Source organism: Oryctolagus cuniculus, chromosome 13 (assembly GCF_964237555.1).
Source record: "Oryctolagus cuniculus chromosome 13, mOryCun1.1, whole genome shotgun sequence".
In the NCBI taxonomy this organism is placed as follows: Eukaryota; Metazoa; Chordata; class Mammalia; order Lagomorpha; family Leporidae; genus Oryctolagus; species Oryctolagus cuniculus.
Genome location: NC_091444.1, coordinates 68,233,352 through 68,256,364, shown reverse-complemented (window position 1 = coordinate 68,256,364; position 23,013 = coordinate 68,233,352). Strand labels below are relative to the sequence as shown.

The 23,013-nt window shown below is 46.1% G+C and overlaps 1 protein-coding gene across 1 annotated transcript; it reads left to right on the top strand.

The window, feature by feature from the left end:
• Positions 1-17,754: 17,754 nt before the first annotated feature.
• On the top strand, positions 17,755-20,658 carry LOC103351027 (inverted formin 2). Its single transcript, XM_070054988.1, is given in 6 exon segments — positions 17,755-17,815; positions 18,934-19,159; positions 19,161-19,261; positions 19,264-19,457; positions 19,460-19,556; positions 19,559-20,658. Coding segments are annotated over 6 exon segments (1,779 nt in total).
• The last annotated feature ends 2,355 nt before the right edge of the window (positions 20,659-23,013 follow it).

Sequence of the window (23,013 nt, the reverse complement as noted above, 5' to 3'; positions counted from 1 at the left end):
ATTTTGTTGCAAATGACTGGATTTCGTTGTTTCTTACTGCGGTATAGTATTCTAAAGAGTACATATCCCATAATTTCTTTATCCAGTCTATCGTTGATGGGCATTTAGGTTGGTTCCAGGTCTTAGCTATTGTGAATTGAGCTGCAATAAACATTAGGGTGCAGACCTCTTTTTTGTTTGCCAATTTAAATTCCTTTGGGTAAATTCCAAGGAGTGGTTAGCTAACGCTAACCGATGGAGTAAATAAAGGGGAGAGTGATCCAACATGGGAAGTGAGATACTCAGCAGACTCATAGAATGGCAGATGTCCTAAATAGCACTCTGGCCTCAGAATCAGCCCTAAAGGCATTCGGAGCTGGCTGAAAAGCTCATGAGAGTATTTCAGGAATGGAAAGCCAAGACACTCTGGCAAAAGATCTCTGCGAGTGAGATCCCAGTGGAAAGAACAGGTCATCAAAGAAGGAGGTACCTTTCTCTGAAGGGAGGAGAGAACCTCCACTTTGACTATGACCTTGTCTAAACAAGATAAGAGTCGGAGAACTCAGAGGGCTTCCATAGCCTTGGAAACTCATGACTGGAGCATAGGGAGATTACTGATGCCATAGACAGGAGTGTCAATTGGTAAAGTCAACAACAGGAGTCACTGTGCACTTACTCCTCATGTAGGATCTCTATCCTTAATGTGCTGTACATTGAGATTTAATGCTATAACGAGTACTCAAACAATATAATTCACTTTGTGTTTCTATGGGGGTGCAAACTGTTGAAATCCTTACTTAATGCATACTAAACTGATCCTCTGTAAAAAAAAAAAAAAAGAAATTATCAATTCCCAACTTGACTCTCACTGGGATTAAACATGACAATAGGTCTGCTCTGATTTCATCATCATTTAAAAAAATCATCTATTATTTTTCACTTTATGTTTCTGTATGGGAGCAAACTGTTGAAATCCATACTTGATGTATACTAAGCTGATCTTCTGTATATTAAGATAATCAAAAATGAATCTTGATGTGAATGGAAGGGGAGAGGGAGTGGGAAAGGGGAGGGTTGTGGGTGGGAGGGACGGTATGGGGGGGAAGCCATTGTAATCCATAAGTCGTACTTTGGAAATTTATATGCATTAAATAAAAGTTTAAAAAAAAAAGAAAGAAAGAAAAAAAAAAGCGTCAGGTTTTTGACCTAGCAGTTAAGATGCTGGTTACGCTGCCTACATCCCATATCAGAGTAGCTGGGTTCAATTCCCAGCTACAGCTCTCAGTCTCAGCTTCCTGCTAATACAGACCCTGCACGGCAGCAGATGATGGCGTAAGCAGTTGGGTCCCTGCTACCCACTGCAGAGTCCTGGATTGTGCTCCTGGTCCTGACTTTGTCATGCTCAGCCCGCGTCACTGTGGTCATTTGCAGAATATACCAGCAAATGGGCATGTTCTCATTCTGGTTCTGCCACTCCAAAACAAACAAACAAACAAACCAACAACAACAACAACAAAACAAACAAAAAATGTAAAACTGCTATCTAATGATTTTAGAATTCTAAGATATCTAATTAAAGAAGAAGCAAAAATAATGTGGAAATGATCTCTTGAGTTTACAATATTCATGAGTCCTCTCACCAAGCATCTTTTATACTACTCGGAGAGCATTTAACAACTTGAGAACTAGTCACCATACATGTCCTATTCAGGACACATTACTTTTAACTGGTCAGGTAGCCCCTTTACCTACCCATCCATATCCTCCTACAAAACATGAAATTGCACTTAGATCTTAGGTCACTGTCAACTCTATGCTTCAATAAAAGATTAGTGCTAGTATATTAACAGCATTTTTAAAGTCTTCATTTGAGGGGCTGATGCTGTGGTATAGTAGGCTAAGCCTCTGTGTGTGGTGCCAGCACCCTATGTGGGTGCCAGTTTGTGTCCCAGCTATTCTTCTTCCAATCCAGCTCTCTGCTATGGCCTGGGAAAGCAGTAGAAGATAGACCAAATGCTTGGGCCCCTGCACCCATGTGGAAGACCTGGAAGAAGCTCCTGGCTCCTGACTTCAGATCAGCCCAGCTCCAGGTATTGAGGCCATTTGGGGAGTGAACCAGCTGATGAAAGACCTTTCTCTCTGTCCCCCTCTCTCTCTCTAACTCTACATCTCAACTAAACAGATAAACCTTTTAAAAATAAGCCTTAGTTTGAAGAAAATTTTTAAAGAGTATTTCCAAATATTTTGTCTATACAAAAATGGTCTAGGGCCGGCGCCGCGGCTCAGTAGGCTAATCCTCCACCTTGCGGCGCTGGCATACCAGGTTCTAGTCCCGTTCGGGGCGCCAGATTCTGTCCCGGTTGCCCCTCTTCCAGGCCAGCTCTCTGCTGTGGCCAGGGAGTGCAGTGGAGGATGGCCCAAGTGCTTGGGCCCTGCACCCCATGGGAGACCAGGAGAAGCACCTGGCTTCTGCCTTCCGATCAGCGCGGTGCGTTGGCCGCGGTGGCCATTGGAGGGTGAACCAACGGCAAAGAAAGACCTTTCTCTCTCTCACTGTCCACTCTACCTGTCAAAAAAAAAAAAAAAATGGTTTAGCTTTGATTTCCCAATTCAGTGATGAAAATGACTGTTTTCTGATGAAGAATCCACAAGTATTATTTAGAAGGAACTTGATACTTTCTGCTACATTGTGCTAATCTGATATTGGTTCTCAAATATTAATAACCTGAAAGTAATTAAAATCAATTAATGTCAGGGCAGGTGCTTGGTGCAGTGGGTTGTCATCCCTTACAACACCGCCATCCATTATCAGAGTGCCAACTTGAGTCCTGGCTACCCCACTTCCAACCCAGGTCTCTGCTGCAGTACCTGGGAAAGCAGCAGATGATGACCTAAATACTCGGGTCCCTAACGCCCATGTGGGAGACTCAGAGCAATTCTCAGCTCCTGGCTTCAGCCTGGCCCAGACCTAACTATTGTGGCCATTTGTAGAGTGAACCAGTGGATGGGAGATATTTTTGTTTTTAATTCTCTTTTTCCCTTTCAAATCAACATACCTTCAAAAAATTCTTTTATTCTGTGACATGCATAAAGCATTTAAAAATAACCAGTTGAGGTCTCCAGTACCCCTGAATTAATGCACTACCCGTAAGCAAATAATTCATATCCATTTTTAGGAGTCCAAACTATCTAAAAAGTTTTCTGAAGAGTTTATAACCTGATCTCTCTTGATGTTATGTTAAATATTATTATTTTGTCCAAACTGGGTATAAACTAAGGAAAGTCAAAGTAGCGACTAAAATTCAGTTTTAGACTTGCTCTGTTGCCAAAAGGGAGTTGAAATGACTGAGGTGCGTCCTATGTTAAGCGTCTCTGCACTTCTGCACTCATCTGCTGTCAGGATTTGGTTGCTTTAGAGGAGTAATGAGTTCAAGATATTATCTTAATTTTAAGCTAGACCTTCCTAATATTGATTGTCAGCATGGACTTGTACTGATGGGTCAAACACATCCATCATTTCTTCCTCATCAACAGTTCCTTCTTAAAGAACCTGACTCCTAGCTCATAAGGGGCACCTCTACCTATACAGCTGCTAGCATTGGGGAAGTCAGCACCCAGTCTATACCGGGCACAAGCTCTTCCCACATAGGAATCTGAAATTCACAAACAGGCTGATTCAGTCAGATGACAATGGACCTGAAGGGTCATGTAAACTTGGACCCAGTTCGTAAGTAAAAGCCAAATATTAGGTAAAATTAGAGATACGAAATCAAGAGCTGGGTAACTAAGAGGGGTGTGTAGCATTTTTTTTTTTAAATATTTTATTGGCCGGCGCCGTGGCTCAATAGGCTAATCCTCTGCCTGCAGCGCTGGCACACCGGGTTCTAGTCCCAGTCGGGGCACTGGATTCTGTCCCGGTTGCTCCTCTTCCAGGCCAGCTCTCTGTTGTGGCCCGGGAAGGCAGTGGAGGATGGCCCAAATGCTTGGGTCCTGCACCCCATGGGAGACCAGGATAAGCACCTGGCTCCTGCCATAGGATCAACGCGGTGCGCCGGCCGCAGCATGCCGGCAGCAGCGGCCATTGGAGGGTGAACCAACAGCAAAGGAAGACCTTTCTCTCTGTCTCTCTCTCACTCACTGTCCACTCTGCCTGTCAAAAAAATTATTTATTTGAGAGATAAAGTTACAGACAGTGAGAGGAAGAGGGAGAGAGAGATCATCCACTGGTTCACCCCACAAATGGCTGCAATGGCCAGAGCTGTGCCGATCCTAAGCCAGGAGCAAGGAGCTTCTTCCCAGTCTCCCATGCAGGTACAGGGGCCCAAGGACTTGGTCCATCTTCCACTGCTTTCCCAGACTACAGCAGAGAGCTGGATTGGAAGAGGAGCAGCCTGGACTAGAACTGGCAGCCATATGGGATGCCGGCGCCGCAGGTGGAGGATTAACCTACTGTGCCATAGGGCCGACCCCGGGTGTGTAGCATTTAAAGAGGGAAGATTATGGGAGCAAAGAGGGAAGACTGACCCAGAAAGAGCAAGACAGAATTCACAGACACGTTATGGCTTTGAGTTCCTGTGACATACTGCTGTACTTGGTTTTTTTTTTTTTTTTTTTTTTTTTTTTTTTTTTTTTTGCAGGTTTATTTTTTTATTTTTATTTTTTTTATTTATTTAATGAATATAAGTTTCCAAAGTACGAATAATGGATTACAATGGCTTCCCCCCCATACCGTCCCTCCCACCCACAACCCTCCCCTTTCCCACTCCCTCTCCCCTTCCATTCACATCAAGATTCATTTTCGATTATCTTAATATACAGAAGATCAGCTTAGTATACATTAAGTAAGGATTTCAACAGTTTGCTCCCATACAGAAACATAAAGTGAAAAATAATAGATGATTTTTTTTTAATGATGATGAAATCAGATCAGACCTATTGTCATGTTTAATCCCAGTGAGAGTCAAGTTGGGAGTTGATAGTTTCTTTTCTTTTTTTTTTTTTTTTTTTTTTTTTTTTACAGAGGATCAGTGCTGTGCATTGAAATTTAATGCTATAACGAGTACTCAAACAGTATATTTCACTTTGTGTTTCTATGGGGGTGCAAACTGTACTTGGGTTTTACAACATTATCCGTAGTCTTAACCACACCAGTCTGAGATCAACCCTGCACCCACATGGGAGACCTGGAAGAAGCTCCTGGCTCCTGGTTTCAGATCAGCCCAGCTCCAGCCACTGCAGCCATCTGGAGAGTGAACCAGAGGATGGAAGACCTCTCTCTCCCTCTGCCTTTCTCTAACCCTCTTTTTCAAATAAATAACTAAATAAATCTTTTTAAAAAAAGTAATGTAGGAGGGTTTACAGCTTCTTCCCACACCTCTGCCCCTCCCCCCACAATTAACATGCAGTCACGTAACTGGTATGGAATTAAGAAGCCAGAAAATTTAGATTCTGTTTATATTAGAAAAGAAGAAAGCTGCTGACGACAGGGAACAGGGAGTGGAGAGATGCCAAGGCCAGATTGTCTGGGGGAGAAGCTTTAGGTATTTCGAGAGAATCAAGTTAAGATTGGAGGCAGATGGTACACTGGATGGGATATTGGAAAGGATTTTACAAAGTTATGCTCTTTGTTCAAATGAATTCTTTGGAATTCTTCAAGTTTCATAAAGCTTTTACTTTCCAAAGCTTTCTCTGCAAACAGACTGGCATTTCTTTTTTAAGGACATCCTAAACTGAGACTGGGAGAGGGAAGCCCAGTTTTACTTGGGTTATGATAAATCCCACTTTCCTTCACGAACCTGTCTCTCTCAACAGGGCTCTAATATTAGATTAAAGTAGATTTTAAATTTTAAAATTTATTTATCCACTTACTTTGGGAGAGAGAGAGAGGCCAGAGAGCACACTCCTGCCCAGTGGCTCACTCCCCAAATACCTGCAGTGACTGGGGCTGGGCCAGGCTCCAGCCAGCAGCTGGGAATTCTATCCAGGTCTCCCATGTGAAAGGAAGGGCCCCCATCTGCTGAGTCATCATGGACTGCCTCCCAGGTGCATACCGTCAGGAAGCCAGAATCAGGAGCTGAGCCAGGATCCAAAACCAGGCACTCGCACATGAGATGTGGACATCCCGTGTGGCACCCTAACCACGAGGCCAAATGTCTCCCCTTCTAATGGAACAGTTTTGCATTGCGGAGAAGCCTCTTTTCCACTGCCAGATGTTTAGCATCACCAGCCCCCAGACCCTAAATGACAGAGCACCTCTCAGTCACTGTGACAAGTGAAAATATACTCCACACATTTCCAAAAGGCCTCAGGCTGGGGAGAATACTGCCCATGGTTGAACACTGCTGATCTAGACAATAATAAATTTGTTTCCATTAACTGCAATGAAACAATTCCTGATGAAGACAATGGCTCATAAGCAAGACTATTGGAATCATTTTAATTCTTCCCTAAAGCACTTAACTCAGTGATATGTGTCATCCCAGAAAGCAACCATAATGCTTTTGCTTCACGATATAGGATGACTGAAAATGAGGAATAGGATATTATCCTCCTAGCATTGCACAAAATCTTGAAACTGGAAATGATTAATGACAACTAAAATCAACTGGCCAAAGCGTCAGCTTTCCATGAAGAAATCATCATGGACAGGAAGAAGAAAATGGGCTGAAGTCTGAAGATGAAAGCTAGGAGAGAAACTTTTGTGAGAGTTGACCTCAGAAAGACAGAAGAGGGTGGACACACGGACTCGTAACAGGAAGAGTAAGAGCAGAAGTGGAAGCTCGCACTGTGAGCCCCCACAGCCCTGGGAACACTCAGAAGATGGTATGCTCCCTACACAAAGAAAGGCAAGAACCACTTCACACCAGCAAGCTTTTAAAATGATGTTCAGGGCTGGCGCCGCGGCTCACTAGGCTAATCCTCCGCCTCGCGGCACCAGCACACCGGGTTCGAGTCCCGGTCGGGGCGCCAGATTCTGTCCTGGTTGCCCCTCTTCCAGGCCAGCCCTCTGCTGTGGCCAGGGAGTGCAGTGGAGGATGGCCCAGGTGCTTGGGCCCTGCACCCCATGGGAGACCAGGAGAAGCACCTGGCTCCTGCCATCGGATCAGCGCGGTGCGCCAGCAGCAGTGGCCATTGGAGGGTGAACCAACGGCAAAGGAAGACCTTTCTCTCTGTCTCTCTCTCTCTCACTGTCCACTCTGCCTGTCAAAAAATTAAAAAATTTTTAAAAAATGATGTTCAGACAAAAGTATATATGAAAAACAGGATTTGTGTATTTGTTCCTGCCTCAACTAACCAGGATGTTCTTCTCCCAGAAAATGATGAGTTGTTCATTCATCTGAAAAAACCAGGTTCTCAGTGAGGCCATCTGACCACTTACTGTGGAAGGGCAACCCCCACTCTGAGCTCATCACTGTCTGTCCCCCCTCTCATCTGTTCTTCCCCACGGGTGGGAGGCAGCAGCCCCTCACTGCTAAGTAAATTCAATGCAGGCAGGAACGTTATGTGTTCTTCACTGGCCTAACGCCTAAGAGAATACTTGACAACAGCAAGCAATAAACACTGAATAAACAAATGAATGACTGAAGAACTTTAGAATAATTCTGATAAATAGATAATGAATACCCAGAAAGCAATTAAAGGCTAGTGATCTATAATAGCTCTTTAATTCTCCGAAGCTGATAATGTAGAAAACACATAATTCCACCAAATCCTCCCATAAATGCACCTCACCATCTGGCTTTGACTACAGGGAAAGACCTACAGCCTCACCTTCAAGCTGAGTCAAGGAGGGGCTCACCGGGCAGTGCTGCCCCCACGTGGTGGTTCCTGAAGCTACAAATGGAAGGAGAAAGGCATTTGCACTCCATGCAAATATTGTCTTGGCAGACCTTGGGTTCTAGGCTAGACCTTGGTATTTGCTCTAGAGATAAAGGAGTGGACAAGACAAGCCGGGGCCCTATCCTCCCAGTATTGTCAGTGCAGTCACAGAAATTAGGAGACAGCCTTGGAGAGGAGGTTTATAAGGAAGCAAGGGTAGAAGACCTGGGAAGAGAAAACAAATCGTCCCACTCAAACGAAAGAATTCAGAGAGCTTTCCCTCCAAGGAAAGTTAGAGAATCTTTTCTGTTTCTTGTTCACTCTTTTAATAATTATCTAAAATATATCTAAAACCTACCCTCTTAACCATTTTTTTTTTTATTTGACAGAGTTAGACAGTGAGAGGGAGAGACAGAGAGAAAGGTCCTCCCTCTGTTGGTTCACTCCGCAAATGGCCACTACAGCTGGCGCTACGCCCATCTGAAGCCAGGAGCCAGGTGCTTCCTCCTGGTCTCCCATGAGGGTGCAGGGCCCAAGCACTTGGGCCATCCTCCACTGCCTTCCCGGGCCACAGCAGAGAGCTGGACTGTAAGAGGAGCAACTGGGACTAGAACCTGGCGCCCATATGGGATGCCGGCGCCGCAGGTGGAGGATTAACCAAGTGAGCCACGACACCGGCCTCAACCATTTTTAAAAGTACAGTTTGTTTGCACTAATTCACAATGCTATCCAACCATCACCATCAACCATCCCCAGATTTCTTCATCTCCCTAAACTGAAACTCTGTCCTCATTGAACAACTCCCCACTTCTTCCCTCAGCAGCTCTTGGAAACCACCATTCTACTTTCTGCCTCAGTGAACCTCACCATTCTGGTGGCTCACAGACACGGAATCACACAGTATTTGTCTTTAAAAAATTTACTTATTTTCATTTTTAATTTGAAAGGCAGAGAGAGAAGGATGGTGAAAGGGAGGGAAGGGAGACAGGAAGGGAGGGAAGGAGGGAACTTTTCCGTCCACTGGTTCACCATCACCCCCTGAAAATCCCAATGGCCAGAGCTGGGCTAGGCCTAAGCCAGGAGCTTGGAACTCCATCTGGGTCTCCCACATGGGTGGCAGGGACCCCAAGTACTTGAGCCATCACCTGCTGTCACCTAGGTGCACATTAGCAGAAATGCTGGATTGTGGGATACATGAATCCCAAGTGGTGACTTTAAATGCCATGCCTAATGCCAATCCTAGTATTTGCCCTTTTGTGTTGGCTTTTCATTGAATTTAGCACAATGTCTTCAAGGTTATTCATGTGTTAGGATGCGTCAGGCCAGTGCCGCAGCTCACTAGGCTAATCCTCCGCCTTGCGGCGCCGGCACTCCGGGTTCCAGTCCCGGTCAGGGCGTCAGATTCTATCCCGGTTGCCCCTCTTCCAGGTCAGCTCTCTGCTATGGCCCGGGAGTGCAGTGGAGGATGGCCTAAGTCCTTGGGCTCTGCACCCCATGGGAGACCAGGATAAGTACATGGCTCCTGCCTTCGGATCAGTACAGTGCGCCGGCCGCAGCGCGCTGGCTGCAGTGGCCGTTGGAGGGTGAACCAACGGCAAAGGAAGACCTTTCTCTCTGTTTCTCTCTTTCACTGTCCACTCTGCCTGTCAAAAAAAAAAAAAAAAAAAGGATGCATTAGAATTGAATTCCTTTGCTAAGGCTAAATCATATTCTGCTGTTTGTATATCACATTTGGTTGTCCATTCATCTGTTGATGGATACTTGGCTGTTTCCATCTCCTAGCTACTGAAAATTATCTGGCTATGAACATAATTGTAAAAATAGCTCTTTTAGCCCCTCCCCTCACTTACTTCGGGCATATATGTTCTGCTCCTGTTTTTAAGGTAGACAATATAGGTTCATTTTCAAGGCACGTGATGGATTCCACTGGCAGGTACATCAGTCAGACATTGAACTCAAGGTCAATCCTGCTCATTCATGTATTTGTGATATTCCACTTAGGCAGTTATATTAGTTTTTGCTGCATCAACAGGTGAAACTCAGACCCCTAAAGACTTAACACAATATAAGCCCACTGTAGGATGGTGAGTCCTCTTTTCTTTTTTCTTTCTTTTTTTTTTTGACAGGCAGAGTTAGACAGTGAGAGAGACACAGAGATAAAGGTCTTCCTTCCGTTGGAGACCTCTTTTCTACATGGTGACTAGGAGAATGACAAAGCTCCATCTCATGATGCTGCCATATCAACAAAATTGACAAAGTCACAGCAACAAGGGAAGAAACGGATGACTCTTTTCTTTTTTTTAAGATTCTATTAACTTATTTGAGAGGTAGAGTTACAGACAGTGAGAGGTAGAGACAGAGAGAAAGGTCTTCCTTCCCTGGGTTCACTCCCCAGATGGCCACAACGGCTGGAGCTGCGCCGATCTGAAGCCAGGAGCCAGGCACTTCTTCTTGGTCTCCCATGTGGGTGCAGGGGCCCAAGCACTTGGGCCATCCTCCACTGCTTTCCCAGGCCACAGAAGTGAGATGGATTGGAAGAAGAGCAGCCGAGACTAGAACCGGTACCCATATGGGATGCCAGCGCTGCAGGTAGAGGATTAATCTACTGCGCCATGGAACCAGCCCCCTGAGTCTTTACTCTTAATCCAGAAGAGGAACAGTCCATTGGCCAAAAGTATTCACACAGCTCAACCTAACTGCAAGCCAGTGTGGGAAATGCAAAGCAGCCACTGTTATACTTACTAAGCACTGACGGTGCCACAAGCAGTTGTAATAGGCTCCTCACCACACATCACAGAGACCCATTCAAAGGGAAAGTCAACAGGAGTTGCCTTTCCTATGGATGTTCAGTCAGCAGAGGGCTTCTAGAGTCTCCAGACTAAAACCGAAACATCATCTTTCCCACCACTAAGCCGGACTCCAGTCACAGAAAAACCACTGTAAGCAAAGTGGTATTTTGTAAACAGCCCAAGCTAAAGCTGGCAAATAGCCAACTCAGCACTTGCTGGAGAACTATGGTTCTACACTGAGAACTCCGCGGCCACAGCATGCAGAGGCTAAGTCAGGCAGCATGGAAGGGAAGGGAGAGGAGGACCGCCCAAGCAGTAAGTGATACATGCCTGCCCTGATTTCAAATATAACCCCAGAGGATGAAAGTTTCAAGACAAAGGTCACATTTAGATGATCCTCTCTCTAAACCGTCTGAAAATAAATGTGTGATATATCTTACGATTAACAAAACCAGTTAGACAGAGAGAGAAAACGCAACGCAGCTGTTGTCATTGCTATGACTTTGTTCTGGAGTTTATAATTTCTTGGTTGGAAAATAAGCAAGATGGCTAATAATGGAGTTGAAGTCAATAGATTAGGACAGAAATGTCTCCCCATGGCCACATAAATAGCATGACAATGCATGTGTGCTGCCTCACACACCACAGTGACTGTCACTGTATGAAGTATAAAGCAGAGCGATTCAGCTATGAGTGGAAATGTCACACAAAAACCGGAGCCTGTTGAAAAAATAAACTTTTCCAACGTTCTGATCTCCTTCTGACCACAGAAGCCTATACATAATTGTGAACTCAAGTAATTATGCTTCATTATTAATCGTAACATTGTCCACAGTTATGATACTCCAGGCCTGAAGACCATACTTGACCTATTACTGCAGGTCTGTGCTGAGGGAATTTTTTCGAGGATTACCGGAAGCATGCACTAGGCTTCAGGTATATTGTAAGGAGTAATAGCCAGCAGCTTCAGGGACCCCCTCATCCACTTCCCAACCAGAAACAAGATTCCCCAGAGATGCCATGTTCAGCAAATATAAACAAACACAACAAAAATTCCTGTTATATTCTCAGTCATATCAATGCAGTCTTTGCTGCTGCATTGAATCCCAGCTTCCTGGTCATCTGACAAATGGATTGGTGGAAGGGGGTGAGCGGTGACAGAACTGCTCCATTACTTGAGGAACTCAATACAGAATTCAAACAAGGGGGTCTCCTGTTCCCCAAGTGTTGGCATTTCACAGCACTGCAGCAAGCCTGAGGAGGGCAGCCCAGGGAGCCAGCCCCGCCCGGTGCGGCACAAAGGCACTTTCTTCCTTAACTTACTTCATGGCAAATAAGAACGGGATTTTGGCAGAATGATAAATGTGAACTGAAGTTAAAAATGAAGTATGACATGAGATTATGTTTTAATAATTTGGATTTCCCAAGTGCTGCTAACTGAAACCAGCACGGGCTCAGGGAGGAACAGAGATTTTAAAAGGTGTCACAGCAAGTCTGAGAGGGGCTCAAATTGTTGACTGGAGCAGCTGTTTTCTAATTAACAGAGGTAAGCAGTGCAGCGGGAATGGTGGTACTACAGTGCTTGGGGCCCTGGTGCTATATGCTAAAGGACACCACGGAAAGCCATTCATGCTTTGTGAAGAGAATGAGTTCTCTCCACACCTGATGGTGCCGTGTTATCATAACACCAAGGAAATGTTGCTTTTAAAGGGTGTTAAGGCTGGCGCTGCGGCTCATTAGGCTAATCCTCCGCCTAGCGGCGCCGGCACATCGGGTTCTAGTCCCGGTCGGGGCGCCGGATTCTGTCCCGGTTGCCCCTCTTCCAGGCCAGCTCTCTGCTGTGGCCCGGGAGTGCAGTGGAGGATGGCCTGGGTCCTTAGGCCCTGCACCCCATGGGAGACCAGGAGAAGCACCTGGCTCCTGCCTTTGGATCAGTGCGGTGCACCGGCCGCAGCGGCCATTGCAGGGTGAACCAACGGCAAAGGAAGACCTTTCTCTCTGTCTCTCTCTCTCAGTGTCCGCTCTGCCTGTAAAAAAAAAAAAAAAAAAAAAAAAAAAAAAAAAGATGTTGAAAAGCTTTGGGATGTTAACGTGTAGGCAGGTCTCTGCTTCTGCTATTTTAATCTTACCACATGCCCTATTTAGTGTTGTCTAATAAAGATCTCTACTTCTTCCCTCACAGTTGCCGGAAAGGAACAAACATGCACAGCAATGATTCCTACACACTGGAGGCACCTTACAACAATTCCTCTCAAGAAACTTCCAGAATGGCAATATCCAGCTGAAAGTATTCTCTGTATGGCCTCCTTTTATGTACAGATTTTTTGAAGAAGTATCTATTTTTGCTGATAAGAATCTAAGCAATAACCTAGAAATATACAGAGTTCAAAATTAAACTCCTTTGGTTATTTCAGTATCTCCATTGCGAGGAGTCTGCTACATCTTTTCCAAAGTTTCTACAAGATTTGTCATATAATATAAAGAGCACCTTCTCAGCTCAGTATTTTCCAGTTTCTCATTTGTCTTTCCTGTTGGTTCCCCTGTGCAATCAGTTAAGACTTGATTTTAGGAGGGGTATATGGGGGTGGGGAAAACAGAGTCTACTACTAATTCTTTACATATTGTCTTCTCTTGTTAATTTTTAAAGTTTTAGAAATTTGTGAGGCAAAAAGATAGAAAGAGAATTCCCCACCCCCACCCCAACCTCCTGGTTCACTCCCCAAATGCCTGACATCCAGGACTGGGCAAGGGTTCAAAACCATGTCTCCCACGTGGGTGGCAAGAAGACAATTATTTGAGCTATCACCACTGCCTTCCAATCGGAATTAGTAGGAAGCTGGGATAAGGAGCAACCACCAGGATTCTAATCCAGGTATTCTGATACGGGATGCAGGTATCTTAATCATTAGGCCAAAAACCCACCCTTCTCTCATTTTTAAAAAGAAACTGATTCTATTTTTTAGCTAATTAGCATGAAATCTGTTATTAAGCATCTAACTGTACCATGTGCGTCATTGCATTTATTTATTATGATGGATGAATCTGTTTTTATGTATACACCAAAATTTATCAAAACAAGCAACCAGTGCTTCATATATTACAGACAATAAATGGCAATTCAATAAAAGATCTAGAAACTACTCAATATGCCAAAGACTTAACTTAAGAAAAACAAACATCAGTTTAATTCCATTCAACAAACATTTATTAAGCATCTACTGGGTACCTTTACCAAGCTCGGTACTTCAGATCCAAAGATGAACTGGACTTGATCTTGATCCTGGCCCTGTGTTAACAGCTACACCGAAGTTTTTACAGGCAGTAAAATGCCCAAACACCAGCTGAAGATGTACAAAAACAAAAGATGTCTGTCCCAGCAAAGAGGATCAGATGACTTAGTGAGTCTTTCATTTCAAATGTATGTCATTTCATAAACAGCGGGGCAGGGTGTGACAATCCAGGCTTTATTTCCTTCAGAGATACCACCAGGGGACACTTCCTATCAGACCTGAGAGTATTTCAAACAACAGAATCTACATTTGTCAAACAGAGTGAGCAAAGGGCATCTGAGAATACATTTATTTTCGCTGACTTTCTTCTCTGGAGATGTCTGAATTCCTTGCAAACGTTCAAGATTTGGAAGTTGGTGACTGATCTCAGAGCTACAGCAATGAGCTAGGTGAGTCTGGCTGCAGGGACCACTGGCACATTCTACCCAGACTGAAACCATCCGAAGCCAGCCAAGTTAGGGAAATTGAGAATCTATAAGAATTCCTAAGGAGAAAAAGGTGCCAGGAAGAAAAGCTATTATCCGAACTGATCTTCATTTCCATTTTCAATAAATTTAGTTGACATAGATGGAAGAGATTTTTTCATCATCGGTCTACTACATTTGAAGGTATGTTTACACAGTCTCTGAGACTGCGATTGTGTGTCCATCATCAGGAGAGGATGAAGACCAGCAGATGAAGACCAGCAGCCAGGGTGAGAGAAAGAAAGCAGCCACACAAGGACCTACAGCAGCAAAGCTGCAGACATCAGCATGTCCACAGGAAACGACGCTGCAGACAGCTCCTACTCTTTTGGGCTCAAGGTGTCTGATGGTCCTTTCTTGGCCTTGCTCATTTTTCTGCCTGCCTAGCAGGGCAACCCGAGGACAGACCCTGGTCAGGGCAGGACTGAGCAGAATGAATAGAGCTAAAAGCCCAACACTTGGTTTCTTCATCTCCCTGTATTCTCCCATCTTTCTCAAGATACTAGAACCTCATGGTTGTCTGGATTTAACTGTAAACCTATAGGTTCTATTCTACAAACTATTAGCCTTTATTTATTTTTTTCTTAATTTGCTTTCATTTTATTTGACACAGAGAGTGTGCACATGTGCAAGAGAGAAACAGGTTTTCCATCTGCTAGCAATAGTCAAGGATGGGTCAGCTGAAGCCCAGAGCCTAGAACTCCAGCCAGGTCTCCCATATGAGTGGCAGGACCCAAATACTTAACCATCATCTGCAGCCTCCCAAGATGCACATTAGCAGGAAGTTGAAATCAGAAGCAGAACCAAGACGTGAACCCAGACATCCTAGTATGGGGCACAGGTGTCCCAAGGAGCATCTTTTTTTTTTTTTTTTTTTTTTTTGACAGGCAGAGTGGACAGTGAGAGAGAGAGAGACAAAGAGAAAGGTCTTCCTTTTGCCGTTGGTTCACCCTCCAATGGCCGCCGCGGCCGGTGTGCTGCGGCCGGCGCACCACGCTGATCCGATGGCAGGAGCCAGGAGCCAGGTGCTTCTCCTGGTCTCCCATGGGGTGCAGGGCCCAAGCACCTGGGCCATCCTCCACTGCACTCCTGGGCCACAGCAGAGAGCTGGCCTGGAAGAGGGGCAACCGGGACAGAATCCGGCGCCCCGACCCGGACTTGAACCCGGTGTGTTGGCGCCGCTAGGCGGAGGATTAGCCTAGTGAGCCGCGGCACCGGCCCCAAGGAGCATCTTCACCACTCTATTTCTAAGACACTTTCAGAGACCCAGAAAAAGAAATCAACCTGAGTTAGTGTAACCGAAGACAGGGAAGAGAGAATGAATCATAAGACGACTGGGACATCTCCAAGGACAGGAACATAGCTACTCATCACACACACACACCACACACACACACACACACGCACACACACACACACACAGTACAAACTAACATAATACCTGCCAGATACTTATGAGAGTCGCTGGGGATTCATCGGTGAAAGAGAATACATGTTCTCTCTCTCCTTAAACCCAAGGAAGGAGACAGACAGTAGTAAAGAAATAATGACACAAACATGTTCTGGTTGAACAAAACTAAAACAGATATGTAGATCCCAATGGCTTATGTTAATGGCTAGATTAAGGTAGAATCTTGATCTAACTATGGTGTCTGAAGGCACAGTCTTTGGGAACTGACTGATTGGATCAGGCTGCTAGGATGGTGTCCAGTGATCCAATCATGATGACTTCATGAAAGAAGAAACCACAGGAGGGTAGATGAGGAGCGTGCTCCCTCTATCTCCCTGCTTCTTGGCTCGCCATGTGAACTTCCCTCCACGGCTTTGTCATCCTCACCAGATGCCGAGTCAATAGGGCCACCTGACAGAATGGTGAACCTCCAGCCTGCAAGCCTACATAAACCTTCTTCCTAAAGAGCCACACGGGTGTGTAGTTAGAGAAATGAAAAGCTGATTAGTATACGTGTGTAAGACTACAAGTTGTGTCGAATGCTCTGAGGGAAAGGTATAGAGTATTTAATAAAGTCACCAACAGGCCCGACCTTGATGCAGACCACAGGCTGCTATGGCATAAACATGATCTGTCCCTCCCAGTCCAGCTCCTCCCACTCATGCACGCATGCAGGAGTTTCAGAGTCACCTGTTTAATGGATTAAGAGGGTAGAAACTTAAATTGCAGGATGGGGTGTGGAGTTTTTAGAAAACGATTAGGTTCAGTTAGATAAGTTCACCATGACAGAGCTAGGCGTGCTCCCTGTCTGGCGCTGCACCACCTCAGGACCCTGCCAGCTAGAAGGCCATCCCCAGGCAAGGCCTCCAGACCTTGCACCTCCAGAACTCTGAGCCAAAATAAAGCTCTCTTCTTTACAGCGTTAGCCTGCCTCAGGGGTTTCACTGTAGTAACTCAAAAGGGACAAATATAGAGAATCAGGAAAGATTTTCTAAGGACTAGATGGCTGCACTTGAGGAACTCTACCAAGCACTTAAAAAAAATTATACCAGCTCAACACACACACACTTTCAGAAGACAGAAGGAGAAAACCATTCTCAACTGGCTTTCAGAGGTCAGCATTAGCATGATACCAAAACTATGAAAAGCCTGAAGAAATAATGACATTCATAGAACACGGGGTACATGTGTGCCTCAAGCTAATCTGTGGAACTTGCTGCAAAATGGACTCTGGATGAGCTGAATGCAGGGTTTTCCAAGGAGGAAGCTTCCCTGGTTTATCCAGCTGGGACAAATGCAACCACAACAGTCCTTGAGGGAGACCCAGCAGAAGTCTGAATGGGATGGGGAGGCAGTGTGATGACACAGGCAGACACTGGAGTGATGCACTCTGAAGATGGAGAGTGAGGTCACAAAAAACTGAAAAACTTACAGAAAAGGCTTCTCCTCTCACAGACATCTGTAAGGCTCTGCTGTGGATAATAGCTTGATTTTATTACCATGAAATGGCTTTTGGACTTCCACCTTCAGAACTGTAAGAGAATCAACCTGAACTGTCCCAATCCACTAAATCTAAGGTCTCTTATAGAGGCAACAGAAAGAAAACAAAAACACCAAAATGTTAAGAATCTCCAACAAAATTTTAGAAAATCAAATTTAGCAATTTATAGGAAGGACAATATATCATGAATAAGTGAGGTTTATCCCAGGAATTCAAGACTGGTTTGACATTTAAAAAAAATCAATGTAATTAACAATATTAACAAGCTGTATGATCATTTTAAATGATGCATTTCACAAAATTCAACACGCTTTCATGAAATAATTCTCTGCCAAATGGTACTACAAAGAAACTTCAATTTGATGAAATGCATTTATTAAGAAATCTTCCTCACCAATTCTATTCAATATTGTGTCTGGTCAGGGTAACAAAGAAAACAAAACTGAGGAAAAAAGGAATAACTATGTTCCCCACAAATGGCACAATCCAATTTGAAGAAATTCACAAAAGTGGTACTAGAACTCGTAAGGAAGTTTATAGCAAGGCCACAGGTTCAACATACAGAAATGAAATGCGTTTTTATATGTTAGCAATAAATAGTTGGTAAGTAAATTATACTAAAAATCTTTACTAAGAAAACCTAAAGAGAAATACATCACTTCATAGATGGAAGTCTCGATATTGTTAAAATCCCAGCAGACTTCCTGTACAGAAATTTTCAAGCTAGTCCTAAAAGTTACATGGAAAGGCAAAGAACCTAGAATAGCTACAACAATTTTTAAAAGAAAATAGTTTTTAAGACTTATTATAAAGCTACAATAATCAGTCCATTCAAACAGAATGGACATGTAGATCAATAAAACAAAACAGTGATTCCACAATAGATTCATGCATTTATGGTCAATTAATTTTCAACAAAGAAACTGAAGTATTACACTGGAAGAATGATGGGCTTTTCAAGAAATGGAGCTGAAATAACTAGATATTCATATGAGAAAACAGTGAATCTCAAACTCAACCTCATACCATATTAAAAAATAATTCAAGATAGATCAAATTCAAATGCTCCAAGTATGAAACTCTGGGATGAAAACACAGGAGGACATATTTGTGAACCTGAGTTTAAAAAAAGTAATTTCTGAGATATGGTGAAGAAACATGGACCATTAAACAAACTTTGTGGCCAGTGCTGTGGCATAGTAGGTTAAGCCTCCTCCAGCATCTCACATGGGTACCAGCTCAAGTCCTAGCTGCTCCTCTTCCAATCCAGCACTCTGCTATGGCCTGGGAAAGCAGTAGAAGATGGCCCAAGTCCTTGGACCCCTGCACCTACATGGGAGGACCTGAAGAAGCTCCTGGCTCCTGGCTTTGAATCAGCCCGGCTCCAACCACTGTCATCTGGGGAGTGAATCAGCAGATGGAAAACATCTCACTCTGCCTCTCTCTCTTGTTGCCTGTAACTCTGCCTCTCAAATAAATGTTTAAAAAGAAATGAAAAGAAACAATAACTGTATTTGATACATGAAAATATTTTCATTTTGCTTGTTAAAAATAAAAAGATAACTCATATCCTGGAAGAAAATATTCACAAAACATAAATGACTTTTACTAAAAAATATATAAACATTTACAATTCAATAAGAAAAAGAGAAGCACTTGGTGCTTATGCCCCCTCCCCCTCCCCCAGGCCAGGGGACTACATGTCCCTTAGTGCCCCCTCCCCCTCCTCCACCCCCTCTCCCAAGTCAGGGGGCCATGTGTCCCCCAGTGCCCCCTCCCCCATCCCCCCTCCCGGTCATGGGATGCCCGCCCCCGCCCCTGCTGCCTGGTATAGGCTGTGGCCCTCCACCCCCGCCTCCACTGCCTGGTACAGGCTGGGGCCCCCACCCCACCCCCACCGCCTGGTACAGGCCGGGGGGGCCCATCCCCAACCCCACTGCCTGGTACAGGCAGGGGGCCCCCGCCCCCGCCCCCGCTGCTCCCCCTGGAGCAGATGGGGTGGAGGAGGTCATCGTGTCCCAGGTGGACCACGGCCTGGGCTCCGCCTGGGTCCCCAGCCACCGGCGCGTGAACTCACCCACGCTGCACATGAAGAAGCTGAACTGGAAGAAGCTGCTGTCCAGCGTGGCCCGAGAGCGCAACTCCAAGTGGGCGGCCCTGAGCGGCCTGGGCAGCGCGGCCCTGGAGCCCTGGAGCCCGACTTCGGCAGCCTCGAGCGGCTCTTCTCCTTCTCTGTGGACAAGCCCAAGGAGCCAGCAGCCGCCCCGGCAGGAAGGAGCCCAAGGAGGTCACTTTTCTGTACTCCAGGAAGAGCCTGAACCTCAGCATCTTCCTGAAGCAGTTTAAGTGCTCCAACGAGAAGGTGGTGGCCATGCTCCGTGCGGGAGACACCAGCAGGTTTGACACGGAAGTGCTCAGACAGCTCCTGAAGCTGCTCCCGGCGAAACGCGAGATTGAGAACCTGCGGGCCTTCGCTGACGACTGAGCCAGGCCGGCCGGCGCGGACCAGTTCTACCTGCTGCTGCTGGACGTCCCCTGCTGCCAGCTGCGGGTGGTGTGCATGCTGCTGGGTGAGGGCACAGCCTTCGTGCTGGACATGGTGCGGCCCAAGGCCCAGCTGGTGCTGCACGCCTGCGAGAGCCTGCTCGCCAGCCCCCAGCTGCCCGTCTTCCGCAGGCTGATCCTCAAGATCGGGGACTTCCTCAACTAGGGCAGCCACATGCGGGACGCGGACGGCTTCAAGATCAGCACGCTGCCGAAGCTCACGGAGACCACGTCCCTGCTGGGCCGCGTCACGCTGCTGCCGCACGTGCTGGAGGAAGTGGAAAAGACCCAGCAGGAGGTCCGGCTGGGTCTCCAGGTTGAGCCCCGCGGCCTGGGAGGGCAGCTCCAGGTCCCACAGCAGCTGCAGGAGGTCCGGCTGGGTCTTTTCCACTTCCTGGCCGGCGAGGACGCCCCGAGCACCCTGCCCTCCATGGGGGCCTGGCCAGTGACTCTGGGGGACGACCAGGCTCTCAAGCTGCTCGAGTTCTCCTGCAAGAAGCCCCCTGGAGCCGAGAGTCCCAGGCGGGAGCAGGAGGACCCTGCAGGCTTGGGTGTCGTCCACCGGGTGGAGGCCGACAGCACGGCCGAGGGGCCCGAGGACCCAGCTGCTCACGGCCATGGCTCCAGCCGCCCCGGGGACGAGGAGGACACGGCCCCGGAGTCCGCGCTGGACACGTCCCTGGACAAGTCCTTCTCTGACTCCTCGGGGTCCGGCACCCTGCCCCGGGCACGGGGCCGAGCTGCCAAGGACTCGGGCAGGCGGAGGAAGCAGCGGCCCTGCAGGGGCCAGGAAGGACCCAGGCCCAAGCCCAGAGCCAAGTGAGAGGATAAGCCTGAGCGAGACCCCAGGGAACCCCAAGTCCATGCCTTACCCAGCCAGGGCCTCGGGGCACCCCAGCAGGCCTCTCCCTGCCACTGCCCACCCAACCCCTGCCCCGACTCCTTTCCCCGGTGTGTGCTGGGAGTCAGACCAGTAAAGACCAAGCCTGGGCGCTGCCGCGGCTCACTTGGCTGATCCTCCGCCTGTGGTGCCGGCACCGGGTTCTAGTACCGGTCGGGGCGCTGGAGTCTGTCCTGGTTGCTCCTCTTCCAGTCCAGCTCTCTGCTGTGGCCCGGGAAGGCAGTGAAGAATGGCCCAAGTGCTTGAGCCCTGCACCCACATGGGAGACCGGGAGGAGGCACCTGGCTCCTGGCTTCGGATTGGTGTGGTGCAGCGGTCATAGCGGCTATTCGGAGGGTGAACCAACGGAAGGAAGACCTTTTTCTCTCTCTCTTTCACTAACTGCGTGTCAAAAAAAAAAAAAAAAAAAAAAAAAAGCCAAGTGCTTGGGCACTGCACCCGCATGGGAGACCAGGGAGACCAGGAGGAAGCACCTGGCTCCTGGCTTCGGATCGGTGGCGGCCATTTGCGGGGTGAACCAACAGAAGGAAGACCTTTCTCTCTATCTCATCTCTCTCACTAACTCTGCCTGTCAAAAAAAAAAAAAAAAAAAAAACACAAAAAACAAAAACAAAAACAAAAAAAAACCAAGCCTGGCCTTGCCCCCCCCCCCCCAAAGACAATATCTTACCTTAATATCCCCCCCAAAAAAGACAATATCTTACGTTAAGATGCCCAACAACTCATAAGGGAAAAAAATCATTATAAATAGTCATCAAGGAAATGCAAAAACCATGGTAAGACACCACAAGACAGCCAATAGAATTACAAAACTTAAAAAGACTGATATTATTTTTTTGGTGAGGGTTCATACTAGAATCCTCATTCTAGTCTACACATTATAAAACTGCTTTGCAAAACACATTGACAATTTTGAATAAAGATTATTATGTGCTTATAGTACAACCTAAAAATCTCCCTTCTATGTATTTACCTACAACACTCATGATGTATGTCCACATAAGTCTTCCAGATAATGGTCATATAAGTTTTACTCACAATAACCCTCCAAATTAGAGCGCTTTATTCACAATAACCATCCAAATTACTCTTGGTGAATAAATAAATAAATAGTGCCATATCCATGTAATGAAATCCTACTCAGCAATAAGAAGGAAAATACAACTGAGTCAACAACACAGGTGTATTTCAAAGAGCACTGGGCTAAGTGAAAAACAGACACACAAGACTGTAATTTGATGCTATTTATATGAATTTCCATAAAAAGAGAAAACAAAGGGACAGAAATCAAATCAGCCATTGCCAGAAGCTAGGGGAAGAGGAAACAGATTGAACACAAAGGCCCATCGGGGAATTTTGAGGGGTGATGGAAATGTCCTGTATTGACAGTGGTGATAGCTACATGATTACATACAAATGATGATCGTTTTTCGGCCTTTTGGCTAAGATCAAGTGTACAAATGATTGGATTTTATTATATATAAACTATAGCTCAATAAAGCTGTGTGTGTGTGTGTGTGTGTTGTGTGTGTGTGGGGGGTGTGTCTATGTAAGCAAAAAGATACACTTTAAATGCTTCAGAAAGACTGTCTATAGGAAGGGAAGGTCAATGGGAGTGGGAATCAAATTTAAAACAAAGAAAGGGAGGGACAGACACATGAAGAGAGGAAAAACAGAAGAGCATGTGTGAAACCAGTAATAGTAATTACTATCAACTGAGCCATACATAAAGATTAACTTCAGCCTCTATACCTGGGCATGAAGAGGGGAGAAGTGTTAAAATCAACAGAATAGAAATGAAAGCCCAGACAGTGATATTGCAGACCATGGAACAAGAAAGCATTCGAAAACTAGTGGTGGAATACATGTTACCCATTTGGGGAATAATATTAGACCTGTACTTCACAATTTATACAAAATTTATTTATTTATTTATTTATTTATTTATTTTTTGACAGGCAGAGTGGACAGTGAGAGAGAGAGACAGAGAGAAAGGTCTTCCTTTGCCGTTGGTTCACCCTCCAATGGCCGCCACGGCCAGCGCGCTGCGGCCGGCGCACCGCGCTGATCCGATGGCAGGAGCCAGGAGCCAGGAGCCAGGTGCTTTTCCTGGTCTCCCATGGGGTGCAGGGCCCAAGCACCTGGGCCATCCTCCACTGCACTCCCTGGCCACAGCAGAGGGCTGGCCTGGAAGAGGGGCAACCGGGACAGAATCCGGCGCCCCGACCGGGACTAGAACCTGGTGTGCCGGCGCCGCTAGGCGGAGGATTAGCCTAG